This window comes from Dreissena polymorpha, chromosome 6 (assembly GCF_020536995.1).
Source record: "Dreissena polymorpha isolate Duluth1 chromosome 6, UMN_Dpol_1.0, whole genome shotgun sequence".
NCBI classification, from domain to species: Eukaryota; Metazoa; Mollusca; class Bivalvia; order Myida; family Dreissenidae; genus Dreissena; species Dreissena polymorpha.
In genome coordinates, this window is record NC_068360.1 from 47,625,113 (window position 1) to 47,641,661 (window position 16,549).

At 33.4% G+C, this 16,549-nt stretch overlaps 1 protein-coding gene across 1 annotated transcript in view; it reads left to right on the forward strand.

Annotated features, from left to right (window-relative positions):
* Positions 1-1,276: 1,276 nt before the first annotated feature.
* Positions 1,277-16,549, forward strand: part of LOC127835654 (transient receptor potential cation channel subfamily M member 5-like) — a 50,419-nt gene continuing 35,146 nt past the window's right edge. Inside the window, exons 1-8 of the mRNA XM_052362092.1 lie at positions 1,277-1,437; positions 8,494-8,680; positions 8,805-8,983; positions 12,770-12,873; positions 13,641-13,778; positions 14,296-14,334; positions 14,469-14,492; positions 15,983-16,049. Coding sequence (XP_052218052.1) covers positions 1,416-1,437; positions 8,494-8,680; positions 8,805-8,983; positions 12,770-12,873; positions 13,641-13,778; positions 14,296-14,334; positions 14,469-14,492; positions 15,983-16,049 — 760 coding nt within the window. The 5' untranslated portion in view covers positions 1,277-1,415. The remainder of the gene's footprint in view (positions 1,438-8,493; positions 8,681-8,804; positions 8,984-12,769; positions 12,874-13,640; positions 13,779-14,295; positions 14,335-14,468; positions 14,493-15,982; positions 16,050-16,549) is intronic.

The window sequence follows — 16,549 nt, forward strand, 5'->3', positions numbered from 1 at the left end:
ATATTGTATTTACTGGATGAAAGACACGTATTCTCATTTTTGCGATCACTCAATAAACTTTTAATTGTCAAAGTATTACAAAGTTGTCCCCGAGGTCACTTAAATCGGGCGGTGGACAATCAACAGATTTAGCTTACTCGTTCTGAATGAAATGTACATGAAATACCGCTTTACCCCTTGCACACTTACAATACGCATGTTATGAAATGGTCTTTCAAGTTTAGTGTTTTTAGTAATGTGAGTGCACATCCCACGCGCAGAGTAAATCGAAAATAAGTGACATCGAATATATTTTTATCTTATTATTTGATCAATGTAACATTTTTTTTTCGATACACAATTTATCTGATTGAAAATGGAATGTTAATATTTTTTAAATAATCTATTTTTGAGAAAATACCGTTGGTGTCCTCCTGATAAGTAGTATATCGATGGGATTTGTGTGTTCGCTTGTATAACTGTGTCGATTTTGACAGTAAACATGAAGGTAATATTTGCATTTGTAAGACATAGCTACCTACAGTTGAGACTCAATAGTATATACATAATAACTAATGACCTTTGCCCACTTGACACGGTATATAAGCTTCACATTACAATGGGCTACCAGGAATATGATTGTCAATGACTGATAGCTTCAATGGACTGAAGAAACTAATAAGCCGGACGATTACTCGTATTCATTTAAGCTCGATTGACCCCCGAAGGCATCTATCACACAGATAAAATACATGCGAAAAGTTCAAATCGCAACTAGTTTTGATATAGCCAGTGTTTCAAATTGGTCTACATCTGTGAAACAAGAAGGTGTTCTATGCTTATACACATCCGATTCGATACAAGGGTTAAGTCAGTGAAATATTCACTTAAACGACGACATGTGATGAAAGCGATTCATTTACATCAGGAAAACTGGAACTTGTGCAAATATTCTCATCTTATGTGTAAATGTAACTACAAACTCCTTTTTAAGTTCTTGTAACTACAAACTGCTTTGTAAGTTCTCTTTGTGCATCATAACATATATATATATACGTATCATCATACGGCACCTTTAATTGCAATAATGGGGAAAATATATGATTGAAAGCTTTCAAATAATCTATATTACTTTGATGTATAACATGAAAAAAATAAACATTAGGTATATTGTGTTATAAAAATATGATGTTGAAAATGGAATGTATTAGTATATATGTGTACCATTATTGCACCATGTTTGATTGAAGGATATAGAACGCATCTGTGAATACCAACTTAAAACGAGGATCGCTGATTCACAAGACAAGGCGAATAAAGAACGTTATTTGAATCCACATCACGACCTATTCGTCTTAGTGGAAAAGTCTACGTTGGATAAATTCGATGGAGAAATTGAGTTTCGAGTTAAACTAGAAAAACGAATTTCGTCCGAAATGGGCCGATCTAGGACGCAAGGTAGGAAGCTATTCAATATCTTCGTTTATGTTTAAAATGTAAACATAATTATGTTTGAACATCTTTAGTAAGGTAACGGGGTAACAATAACACGTTGAAAACAATTTATCACCGTTTCCAAGAAAACGATAGTCTTTTTGTTTATGATATTTCGAATTCTTTTCATGTTATAAGAGTGATCATTTTTTTGAAATTACTTTATTAAGAACATACAGTTTTAAACATTTTATGCATCAGTGGCATTGTCATTTACACAAACCGGTGTAAGTCCCTTTTCTTAAAGGGACTGTCAACCACGAATGACAAAACAAGAAAAGTTCTTAAATACCGTATTTTTTACAATTATTAGTTTATATTGATTGAAATAACACAACTGGTATATTACATCACTTGAAAAAGGTTCATATTTACAGTATATTCGGTAATAAAATTTCCCGATGTGAAATCGAAAGTACATCGCGAAAAAACGATATACACACTATAAATAACGCAAGTAGATTGATCATTTTATATATAAAATATGTACAATTCACTACGCATGCACAATTTGCATTTCTGGGTTTACCACGTGACGATGATGATCAATCTTCTTGTGTTATTTATAGTAAACTGGTTGTAACCTGGTAGACAAACCCAGAAAAAAATAAATAAATAAAAATATAAAGTAAAAATAAAAAACAACCTTTTTCAAGTAATGTTATAAACTAGTCGTGATATTTTAATCAATATAAACTAATAATTGTAAAAAATACGGTATTTAAGAACGTTTCTTTTTTCGTCATTCGTGGTTGACAGTCCCTTAACATTTGGAAACTCATAACTTCCCTCTTGTTGTTGGCCTCTTCGCAAGGGCAATTACAATATGATCCTTCATTTTGGTTCCCAATCGATGGAAATACATCATGTCATTCGTTTTAAGCAACACTGATTGATGCCTATATATAACAAAAAGGATTTGTTGTATGCAACATTTGATTGTCCTCTACATATTTAAATCATGCCCACCGCAAATTATAATTAATGTCTTTATGCGTTGATCTACAAACTTCCTTCCTATTAAATATTGGAATATCGAAATAAACCTTAACAGGGAAACTCACTTACTTTTATACTGAATACGTACGCTTAAACAGGATACGGACCTTCCGGTAGGAAAATATTGCAATAAGCTCATCGTTAATTTTTAATTTAAAACATATTATAACCTGCCGTATCTACAACTAAAAAACGTCTTCAACACACTTTTGTTTAAACACGACTTATCCTTTACATCAATCAGTTGTTACATGATTGTGGTCACATAATACAATCTATATCGACTATTATTATTTCGATTTTATTGTAATTCTTAAAGAGGTTAGCTAAGACGAATAATGAGTAAGCGAGCGTTTAATAATGCACGGATTTGATATATAACAAAGATATTAAATTAGAAGACCACTTTAACATAAACCTGCGCATACAATCAAAACGCTGACAAAAAGAAATACTGTTGTCGAGACAGAACAATAAAAGAAGTAAACAAATCGCACTGTTTGTTGCAATGTTAGAACTTCAATTTTACGCGGTGTAACTGTCGTTTTCTTAAATACATCGTAAAAATACACGCGCATTTCGAGATGGTTTTATTGGTTTAAGGTGGTTATTATCATTGCTTAAGATAGATATCATTTCAGCAAACATTCGTGCATGGTCTTCTTCATTTAGTTATTTTCCGCAGATATGCTTACTGCGCTTTCTGTGTTTTAATGGATTTCAATTCGTTCGTTGACTAAGGATAAAGCGACAATTGTTTTGTACTTGCATGTTTAGTTTTTAGGCTCATTATGAGGTTAAATATAACCACTTCAATCATTAATGCTATGATAATTTCATCATCATTAACTCTCTTTAATAATTTATTAAATGCGAATATGTAATTATACGTGTTGTACTAGCCAGAAGGTATTTTTCGGCGTTAGCTGTTTACGCCAGGTTTTCACCTTAGCCTTACCTTTGTAAGCGACCAATCAATTCGAATATAAATTTTCCCGCCGGTGGGCCTGAAACTTTTCGCAGAAGAAAACGTGCAATCTACCAACAGATTTCACATTAACATTAAAATGTTATTCCATCGACTTTCATTTTTTTGGGAAGTATTGGCTATGAAAAGGGATACTACAGTTCGTTTAGCAACGATGTTAACTGCGTATTCAGCATGGAACAATTGTATCTCTAATGATAAGGTTTGAGGGATAGAGCAGTTTCACACTTAATTCTCGACATCAATACAGTTTGTGTGTGCCCCGTTATATTCAGAGGATTGTCATATAAATTTTCCCGCCGGTGGGCCTGAAACTTTTCGCAGAAGAAAACGTGCAATCTACCAACAGATTTCACATTAACATTAAAATGTTATTCCATCGACTTTTATTTTTTTGGGAAGTATTGGCTATGAAAAGGGATACTACAGTTCGTTTAGCAACGATGTTAACTGCGTATTCAGCATGGAACAATTGTATCTCTAATGATAAGGTTTGAGAGATAGAGCAGTTTCACACTTAATTCTCGACATCCATACAGTTTGTGTGTGCCCCTTTATATTCAGAGGATTGTCATCGCCAGAGCGTTTGTACTTAAAGGCTATTTTCTCATATTTAGTTATTATTACCATATTGCTGTCTGTGTACTAGTATATTTTAGTTCATAAAAGTATCGTTTTTCGATATCCTGATATTAGTTTTGGCCAAACCATATTCAATTGTTTTCGAAATTGAACATTAAATATGTCAAAGTATAACGTTTTAAACAAGCCGTCGTTCAAGCCGTGAAATCGTGACCTCACTTTAAGCATTGCATCTGTACAATACATACTTGCCACTCATTGTTAATTGTATAGGATACTCACTGTTTAGTATGACAACCCAATTTAAAATATTTCGTTTGTACATATTATTATATACGTTTTGGAACGGTATTATCGAATGCGTTTCTGTAGATAGCAAGTCCATACAGGAACACAGTTTGAAATTCTACAATAATCATGACATTTTGGCGTTATAGTGACGTCTTATTATTAATGACATATTAACTGTGTGGAAGAATTTACCGATTGTTTTCATTTATCAATAGTTTGATTAAAATAGAGAACTAGGTGTGCAAAATTACTAGCATTTATCAATATAAAGAAATGAAACTCCAGAAGCTCCAGCAGTATTGCATTTCTATCATACACACCGTCATGGTCCTTTATTTAAGACAAGGAATCAATTGCCAAAACAGAACAGTACGGCACAAAACGAAACAACATATACACATAGTAGAATAAAGCTAGGGTCACCGCCTTGGAACGGTCAATGCTAAGCACTGGGGGTTTAAACCGGTTATAGAACGCTCAATTTCACACTTGGCCCTGCAATATTCATGATATATATAAGTGTAAATAAAATTTAACCTCATAGCATTGTAACTCAAATTAAACAGTAATAAAAGAAATAATTATAATTAAATAATATATAATAATATTTTAATAATACGTGTGTGTATGATGTTCTAAAGAAACTTTCATTTTAAAGTGGTTAAAGCTCGTTTAAGAATGACTGCAAACCCTTGGTAGACGTTCGCAGTGGCCGCCCAGTAACGATAAATACATTGATATCGCTGTCATCAAATAGCTCCAAAATAAACATAATTATGTGACAATTAGAGACATGGTATGAAGAAATCACTTTAATTTTGGAACGTTTTGTTACCATCTGTGTGAACATGCGATGAGTAAATTAGCATTGGATCCCAAAGATATTAGCAGCCGATCACAATAGAATGCGTATATAAACATTATTGCAAATAATGTAGCGATTTGAACTCATAATTTCGCGGAAAGGGTCGCAATTGTTGTCAAATCCTGGCTTACGTTTCTAATCAGATGAGACAAAAGTGCACACCCGTTATCCCCAATACAGTTGACATCTTACGCTATGAGACTTCTGCGCTGTTTTTTATGTGATGACGAGATTGTTCCACATACTACTGGATAAATTGTATAAATTGTTATGTAATTAAGATAAAGTAGTTTGAGACGAGTTACTCTTAAAACTATTACAGTGTCGTTATTATAACAATGGTTATAAGAATAAATGCCGTGTCAAGTTAAGGAACATGGATAAATACACCTTTTTTAAGTACTTTTGGTTTATATAAAAAGTTAACAAATATAAAAAATGAACAACACAAACTTCGAAATCTTTTCCATTATATTTTTAATACCCCTGATACAAAAATCTATAACTGCACATATGTTTGTACTTTAAACATAGTAAACTGAAACAAATGAAAAAACAATGTCCTTTTCACTAAAACGGTAAGTAGATGTTGGAAATTAACTTGATGAAGAGCTTATATACATGTATATAAAATACAGTTAATTGTGTAATGAGCTAATTTAAATATCAATATCAATGTTTATTAATCGGATAAGCAACACGGACAGTCAACATAGAATCATTATTATATAGTATATTGCATTTAAGGTATCGAATATGTTGAGCAACTAAACCTTAATATCCATTTCCGAATAGTCGCATTAAGTAAACATGCACAGTAAGTCGTTCGGTTGTTATGCTTCAACGTTTGCATTATGATTTAAAGAATTTAGCAACAATGGTTGTTTTTGTTAATTGTGATCATATCAATGTAAAATCAAAACGGATACATCCAATAGAAATACTTGACTGATACAAAAAGATATTTATTCATACAGAACCCAAGGCCTTAGGTTGCTCGAATGAGATCCGGATGAGTTTTTTTCTGAGCAGACATTAACATAACGAAATCTACTTCGTTAAATGGCGACCATGGTATTCCACAGACATGAACCGTTGTTGAACAAAGCAGCGATATCATTAGAAAACATGTTATACGCCAGATTTACAATTATACAAATGCGACTTCTTGAGTGTCTAAAGCTTTCACTTTAGCAAAAATTACAGTTATTTACAATATCCCGTATACGACTTTTCCAAACATTATCGATCACAATATATTGACCTGATATTGAAACAAGAATCCTGTTATATAAACCTTCTCGGCATAAGGCATCATTTTAAGCTCGTATGAATTAGAATTCCGAGGTCGCCGATACCATGTTCATCTATTGTAAACTTAGTTCCAGCCACAAAATGTGGATATTCGCTGAAAGAGCCTCGCATTGGCCTTGAGGAATGAAGAATCATATCTCGGATTGCCTGAACATGACACACTGCCATGCCAAGTTATTATTATATTTCCTCTAACTGTTAAATGTGTCATGGTTATATCATTTAATATACCAAGGATGAGCATCTCATGCTGAGGTGGTAGCTTGCTAATTATTGTTATTGAACACGCTATTCATTCGTTGCAGTTGGTATTGGGACAAAGGATTTCGTCTCAAAACAAAGTAGATAATTAAACGCCAAATCTCCGGTGGTATTTCTACATGGCGTGTTTGGTTTCAGTTGTCGGTTTAAATGGATTATTTCTTGAAATTGTTTAATTCGAGTCTGCAATGGTGTTGAACCATGGTTACAATACTCCGTACAGTTATTGTGTAAGTCCGTATCGTGTATAAGCGAGTTCGTCTCGTTCGATTGTGAATCCAAATCGTTAGTGTGTGAGTCCATATCGTCAGCATGCGAGTCCGTCTCGTTCGTGTGCTGGTCCATATCGTTATTGTGTGAGTCCATATCTTCAGAGTGTGAGTCCATATCGTTAACGTGTGAGTCCATATCATTAGTGTACAGGTCCGTCTCGTTCGTTTGAGTCCATATCATCAGTATGTGAGTCCATATCGTCAGTGTGTGAGTCCATATCGTCAGTGTGGAAGTCCATATCGTAAGAGAGTGGGTCCATATCGTCAGTTTGTGAGTCTATATCGTAAGATAGTGAGTCCATATTATCAGTGTGTGAGTCCATATCGTAAGAGTCTGAGTACATGTTGTAATTGGGTGAGCCCATATCGTCAGTGTGTGATTACATATCGTCAGTGTGTGAGTCCGTATCGTAAGAGTGTGAGTACATATCGTCAGTGTTTGAGTCTATATCGTCAGTGTGAGTCTATATCGTCGGAGTGTTAATTCATGTCGTAAGACTGTGAGTTCATATCATTAAAGTTTAGATCCGTCACTTTCGTTTGAGTCCATATCATAAGTTTGTGAGTCCATATCGTCAGTATGTGAGTCTTTATCGTCAGTGTGTGAGTCCATGTCCTAAGTGTGTGAGTCAATATCGTCAGTGTGCGTGTCCATATCGTAACAGTGTGAGTCCATATCGTCAGTGTGTGAGTCCATATCGTCAGTGTGCGAGTCTATATCTTCAGTGTGCGAGTCAATATCGTCAGTGTGTAAGTCTATATCGTCAGTGTGAAAGTCTATATTGTCATTGTGTGAGTCCATATCGTCAGTGAGTGAGTCTATATCTTCAGTCTGCGAGTCTATATCGTCAGTATGTGAGTTTATATCGTCAGTTTTTGAGTCTATTTCGTCAGTGTATGAGTCTGTTTCGTCAGTGTGCGAGTCTATAAAGTCAGCGCATGGGTCCATATCATGATTGTGTGAATCTATATCGTCAGAGTGCGAGTCTATAAAGTCAGTTTGTGACTCCATATCATCCGTTTGGGAGTCCATATCGTCAGTGTATGATTTATATCGTCAGAGTGCGAGTCTATAAAGTCAGTGTGTGAGTCCATATCATCAGTGTGTGAGTCTATATCGTTAGTGAGCGTGTCCCTATTGTAAGCTTGCGTATGATGTCGACGTCACACGAATGTCAATGATACTAAACTATATGCAAAACAATATGTGATCATCATTTTATCACTTATTGCAATGTGTCAGTCCACACTTTGAAGTAACAATTATAAGAAGACAATTATACTAACTTATGTTAGTTTGTTTTGCCAATCAGATTCCTACTCAAGAAACTGACTCATTAAAACAAAATAGTAACGCAATATTATGAGCTTTGGTACACGCAAGAAATGACATCAAATAATGATAAAAAATGAATATTGAGATACAGATCCACATATGATATGTTCAGATGTAACCAACGAGTCAGTCCAACAAGTCAACGTCGTAAATCTCGTTCTCAACGGTGACAACCACACACTGGAAACTGTTACACGTGCAATGGACTATGGGACACCATCCGTGGTAGTAAAAGGATCAAAAGGTGTTGCGGAGTTTATATCATATGAGGTCAATAACACGACTGATAGCCAAAAGCGGTAAGAAAACTTGAACTATTTATACACGAATTATGTGAAGTCAATGAAAATTAAAAAAAAACAAACTATAAAGGTATGATTTATGTGTTAACTTTCATACCCAAAGTTGTTTGGCTATTTGTAGACAAGACGAGGACCGTGAATACAGCAAGAATGGAATTATAACGGATAGAACAATTCGAGATGAAACGTTACACACATTTCAAAAAACATACCATGAAAAGCCATACCTTTTATGGGTTTGGGATCTGCGCAACATGCCTGACATACCTGATAAATGGATTCTTGATATATGTTGGAAAGGTGGGTAAAGTCTCGTTGTCCAGATTTTCTTCAAGACTTAATAAATCGCTTACTTTTCTCTAAACACCAATATTTATAGGGTGTTGCTTTATACACGTTAGTATTATTTGCTGTTAAATGGTCAGACAAAACTGATGAGTTGCATTTTATCCGATTTTATAAATGTGATACTTAAGGAAAATGCATATAAATGTTATAATGTAATGCAATTAAGTGTAATAGTAAGTCTTCAATTATATATATATATATATATATGAGATATTAATGTAAAACGTTCAATATATTTTGCGAAATGAATACAATTCTAAATACATGGTTGGTTTAGAAACGCGGATAACATACAGCCTATTGTTTGACAACCGGCTTCTATGCAAACATGTATATAACTCTATATGACAAAAATAAACCCAAACTAAGTTTCATTTCAATATTATCTGTAGTTCAATATAGTAAACGATCACCCATGGACCTATTTAGGACTATTTTGCGAAATACATTTACATATGTATAGCAAATGACGCAGTCTCATCACCAAGCAAATTACATAAACATACAAGTCACCTTATGGTCAATTCAAAATTGTGCATGTCTTCTACCGTACGCAGACTTGGAGCCATGTAAATAGAACATGTATTAACATAAGCATCAAAGCATAGGTGCACAATAAACGCATATTATAGCAATCAAGCAGCAATATAAAGAGAATTGCCCGATGACGCAACTAATGCCACTACCGTAGCGTTTTTGACAGTTTGATTATTCAGAACAGCTATAATTTGGTCAAAATTATAAGGCCTAGCTGTCAAAGGTGGGTTTTGACCTAGATTTCTTGCGATCATTTTAGGCAGCGGGAACACTGAATGACAATAGAAATTCGCAAAGTTTCATGTTTAAGCGAAAGGAAACTTACTACAATGTATTTATGAACGAATGTATGTTATGATCAAAATACTATATTAATATATTAATTCATCGAAACAAATAGCGACTTTCTGTGGCTTACACAAATGAAACGGTCAAAGTAGTTTCAGTAGTGCCATCTACGGGTTGGGAAGTAGAAAGTAATATCAACGCCTCACGGCTGCCTAGTACTAAAAGTGTTATGTTATATTGTAGAACAAAATATTAATGAAATATTCGTTGATATTTGTCAAATATATATGGGAAAAAAGCATATTTGATCAAATTTATATTGCCCTTTAGGATTCTTTCTATGAATAGCGCGGGGCGGTATAAAAACCAACGCATTTAATTAATGTATGTAATAATTTTGCCTGATAATTTATGAATCAATTTACCGTTCTGGGTCTTTTTCCGAATGCTATCTAAAGGCTATTTTTGTTCGTAACAATCCTTAGCAGGTTACATTATTAACTCAAAACGCACATATCGAACGAGACCTTATACACTTTACCGTAAGTTAAGAACATGATCTCGGTCTCATTGTGATATCGTTAGCTATGTTTGGTAGCAGATCGGATGCATGTGTTTGTACATTACAACCTAAGCATCAATTAAACATTAATTTTATAGTCGGGCGTACTGTAGTTTGTTATTATGATAATTGCATGCATATTTTATATGATAACTATACCATCCATAACTAATAATATTTGAAATGACATACACTGCAGTTTGATGAGGACAATTACCTATTTAAATTGAATAACTTCACAGTTAGCGTAACACTTATTAAAATGCGTTAATGTGAAATACTTGCAATACGTCTTTATCTAGGCGTTTAAACGTGAAGAAGCCTTGTGACTTTCAAATATAATCGTACGAATTTACAGGTGCACTACCCTCTGTTGGTGATTCATTTTTATTTTTGAGTATCGCAGGCCAGTAGAAGGTTCATGTATTTACATTAATATCCGACCGTATGAAGTCCGTGGTGTGATCATGCAACAAACGTGTCCACATGGAAAACATGCGAATTCGTGAAAGGCGTGACTCGGCACGGTTTCCGAGAAAAGCTTACGAAGGATAAGAACAGTCGCACGGAAATTCGACGGTTTTATATTGTGTGGGCTTGTCTCCGTGCACATTTGCACTAACCTGTCAACATACGTCCATACACAAGTATCGCACGATAATCGCGTACCGTTAAACACAAACGATGTGCGGTGCTTACAATCGCACCAAAAACAGAGTTAAACAACCGGGAAAATGACCCGGCAAAACGCGTGCTATGACTTCGAAACGTTGATTTACCCGCAAAGTGCCAAGAACACGTTTACCATCCCGCAACAAACGGGAATAATGCGCATAAGCTACACATGTGCATACCACAGCCATGCGGGCTGCAAACGTTTATTGATGCTACTGAAAAGCTGACATGCTATAAATGTTTTCTTAATTACGTTTCCTAACCAATAACATTCTTTGTAGGCGTGGCTATGCCACTTATCACCAAACATACAATTTGTATTTTCATTAAATTTATATACATGCTACATTTATTACATTTCTTTTAGAGCAGGTTCTAGCACGTGCATTTTACCGCAATTTTTTCTTTATTTATTCGGAACTATTTTCGAAAGATTAAGCTCCGCCCATAATTATTTCAGAATAGCCCACACTTGATTTCCTTCTTTGTCTATAGAACACAAGTCGCGTGTAGTGTTTAAATTTACAATAAACAACCAAAAAGAATTGTTCTCGCATGAATGAAATACTCGTAATTGAATTATGATATACGTTTGCCTTTTAGATCTTTACGAAATACATAAATTATGCTCATTCGTGTGTTACTGCAAGGATTCCTTTACTGTCGGTGATAATTGAAATAGTGAGATCATCCCCACATGAACAAGCACAAGGTTGTCGAAAAAGACGCGGGAGCAGGCCCGGTCTTCTGGAAAAAATTCGTTTTTGATGTTTTGTTCGTCCCCGAAAATTTAATTAACCCGTGCAGTAACATTTATCGTGATAAAAAAAAATGGAACGATTTATTCCTTGTTTCTTACGTTTCCTGCTGCTTATATCATCCAAAAAACAGTGCACGTTTGACGTTAGTAAGTCATGTGCATAGAATCGACTTGTTATTGTTGGTTGTTTTGCATGTTAAGCTTAAGTATACCTTGCGAAATACAGAATTATATTAAAAACACAAAATAAACCTAAATTAACCGCGTAAGATAAAGGTCCTTGTAGTTTTAAAGGTATGTTCACTGACGAAAATATGTTATGGTATATGATCGCATAACTCACTGTACACATATTATTACTGATGGAGTTAATCTCAAACAATGTATGGGTTATGGTGTCTCAACAGTTTGGTGTTCAACAAGTCTCGTTTATAGCTAGAGAGCGAAATCGATGATCCGATCTTAATCCTGTAGTTAAACAATCAGAACCAACATAACCTCAATATTAATGTTAAAGTTGTCTTTTTAAAATGCATATCTTGTTTACTATAGAAAATCGTAAATGTGCATGACTGTATATCAATCAACACTATATAGCAAACGAAGCGTAATCGCTCAGCCTTTTTTGTTCGGGTACAATATGATGCATATATGCCAAAAAATAGATAACCGTCTGTATAGATTCCGGTTTATTTTCCACGTTGATTCTATGTGTTCGACATGTACTTTACACATTAAAATATGTATCTATCACTGTAATTAATAGATGCGAAATGAAGACCGCTTGCAAATGCATAAGCTCAATTATTGTTATATATATTAAACGCCATAAAGATACGTTTGCTATGTCTAATTGTCGGTTATCTGACATAATTATGACAGATTTTCATCAAATAATGTAAATCCTAATTCGCAGCAAAGATGATTAAAGAGCGTCTTGCGCCAATGCGTCTTCGCGAGCATGACCTAGCATTAGTTTCCAAGTGGTGGCTGGCGTATTCAGATTGCAGTCGCAATGATGTAAGTGTTACGTTCGCCCTAATTCGTAGAATATACACTTCCGAATACCATGCCCCACGGTGCTTTAAATAAATATATGTAAGCGTAGCTTATATTAAGGACACTATAATTTGTATCAATGTGTCATATGATTTTATTCTAGGGCGTTTACTGTTTGTATTTATCATACGTGATGTTGAAAGCATGGTTACACAACAATAACAGAAAGAACAACAGTTGTAACACCATAAACAGTGTATATTAAAACGTTTGCGTACGAATGTTGGAACATTTGTGTAAATACTCACATGTGTCATTAGATCCAATCTAGATAAATAAAGGTAAAAAGTGATATCGTTTCTATCTCAATATAGTATTTGTGTTATGGTCAGTAACACATTTCCTAAAATGATAAAACGCACACTGAAAACATACACAATTGATACAACTGCGGTTACCACATTGGGAAGCTTGGACTAAAAAGAGTTTTATGTTTGCTCGAATCACATTTTCAGCCCATTTCCTTTGTTATGCATTCATGCTTTCATAATAACAAATCAAATGTCAAATATTCAAAAGCATCTTTTTTTTACATTATTGCATTATAGGAGAATTTATAGTAACAAATGCTTAAAATGATTTTTTTTATTATGGAGTGGATTAAAAATTAATAGAACAGAACGGCTTATAAAAGTATACAATTGTGTCTGATTTCGTTCAAGGGTTTGTAAAGACGGACCCTAAAAAGCCTGTTATAATGTTATAAAATCAGAATTTCTATGTTTTAGGTTTTACAGACTGATGACCTCGTGTGTTATTTTTGTATTCGCGATTGTATCGAACCTATTAAAATCTTATATCACTATCTTGGCATGATGGATTCAGTTTATGTAGGCGCGTTGCAATACAAGAAAATGTGCAATGAAGTGAGTTAAACTTTTTATATATCATTAGTTTAGTGTTTTTACTGTTTTATGTGTTCTAATATGATAAAAAATATTAAATAAATGTGTTATCAATAATTGGATCGCACAAAGTGTAGTTAACTTGTGTTGTCTGTTTCATGTGTGTGGCGCGTTGCTTTATGAAATCTATCCCTATCGAATTGAAAGTGGAAACATAAAATGCAGAAAAAACATATATAGGAAACGTTTGTTAAAATTCATATACCAACCATATTGTTACAATAATCCAACATTTATTTACTAATTCAGTTGCAATGAACTCCTTACGATAAAACAAATTTGAAAGTTGTCGACTGCAAATTTAAATTTGAGTGACGATTCAAATTCATCTATTGTATCATGATACAACGCTTCACTTTTTCTAGCCAGCCAAAAAGAATAGAGACGCTTTAACATGTATTAATATACAGTTACACAATTTGTGAAACTTTAAATGCTATGTAAGTTGTTTTGTTTAAATGTGTGTTGTTTTTTACAGGCCGATACAGATGGATTGCTGAAAGGTTTACGGCCAAAGGTAGAGTACTCCTTATATTTTGTTTTTAAGTATCAATGCTGAAAACCAAATTGTTTATATAGTGCACATGATTAATATGCTATCAACAGATAGAAATGTCATTGGTTTAACAATGTACTGTTGGTATTTTGCAGTTGAAGGATCCTCCCGCAAACAAGGTACGTACTAAATAGTAGTGTGTTACTTGTTTGTAGAGCAAGTAGAACTGTTCCAACAATTATAATGCAATTCTAGCTTAAAATACACAAATTTACTGTTTAATCATTAATATATGCACTCACCTAAATTAGATCACAAATAAATATACACGCTTATACTAGATCTCTGTGTTCAATATTACTAATACTACCGAAGTCACACAACTCTGAATTATAAATTTATTATTGCTTTTGAAACCGCATGTGCAATTAAAATAAATACATATAACTTCCCGGTTGTTTTTGCAAATAAACTAACAGTTACAATACCTAACATGTCGCATGACGAAGAGACGTATAATAATGATGACTTTTGTCATTTTCCAACCAATTACCTCGTGAGGTCGAGTTTGCAGTCATATTACATTATGCATGTTTATATGTATTGCAAAAGGTTATCATCACCATGCAAAACAATGGTACTTGAGGCATTTAAATTTGGTTAAAAATGCATGTCGTTGGTAACCATTTCTAGACGCTACAAATAAAGTTTGTGAACATGCAGCATGAAAACAACCATGCTTTTTTTAACAACTTATATAGCGTCGTTCATAACGTCAGAAGATAATCTGTATACAGGATCTCATAGTATCAATGGTTATTGACAAGACAACTAGTTAAACGATCAGATACTTACTGGCAGAGGAGTATGTTCGCCTCGGTCAAAACGACTGTTTAGTATTAACAATTATATATATATATATATATATTTCATTTACACTTGGAAACATTAAAATTGTTTCCGTATTAGCTTGGGTATTTATTTTTGAAGTTATTTTGCACAACCTTCTGCGTAGTTTGAATATCAATGAGGGTGATATATCAATTTAAAATCCATGAAACCTCACAAAATGTAGCCTGTTTGTTTAAAAAAAGTAACTGATAGTAATTTATGTAAAAAAATATTTTATATACGCATAAAGATAATGATTTCTTTCATTATATACCTGTATTGTTTTAAACAATTTGTGAATTTGTTATTAGCGTTTTATGTTTCAATACTACAAGAACTTCTTGTTCGTGTGAGTTCAGTCGGTCGTTTCGCTTCTGCACTTATCGTCATTCCGCGAGAACGATTTGATTACTTGACATCAATTTAACGTTATTAATATTTGTTTTAAGAAGTATATTTCAAAAAGGGTATCTTGAATAATTTACCTTTGAGAACAACATACTTACGTTACATTCAATAGATGACACTACAAGTCAAATGCTACTTAATATCCTAAGTTATATAAATTAAAATATTAAGTTTAAATAGATTGAATGTTTGCCTTCATCCTTTACTATAATTATTGAAACATCGACCAAAAAAGCAAAGAATATAACAAGTACAACTACAAAACGGTAATTTAATATCAATGATACAGATACTTGCGAATATTAGCCACTACCTTATCAAGTAGACTTATCATTTATCATGATTGGCCTCCATCAAATTGTGTTTGCAGGACTTGGCAAGGATTATGGAGGTTATACAGATAATGAAGGCGCGCCCAGTGCAAAGCAAAATACATGGTAATATAATTTATGATGATTAACCTTTATTTTACCATTAAATTTATATTCCACATTAAAACATTGGGCACTCATAATCTAAAAAAAAGTTCTAGACAGTTAAAACTACTACTATCATGTGATTCATTGATAATTATGACATACAAGTCTAGTTAGTAACATGCGTTTTAAAAGAATGATGTGTTATATGTGAAAATATATTATCTTGTGGCTAAGGAAACCTTTATCTATATTTTCACAGATTAACAAACCAACCTTTCCATGACTAATTCTACAATTGCATCAAATAGTAAAACAAAACGTGGTTTTATAATATACATACAAGTATTACAGGAAACATGTTTTCTTAACGAAATAGTTTTTTAACAAATTATATATATATATATATATATATATATATATATATATATATATATATATATGTATATTTATATTGTCATAGGAATTTATAAAATAAACATAAATTATGAGATCCTCAGACAGAGTATTCTAATGACAGT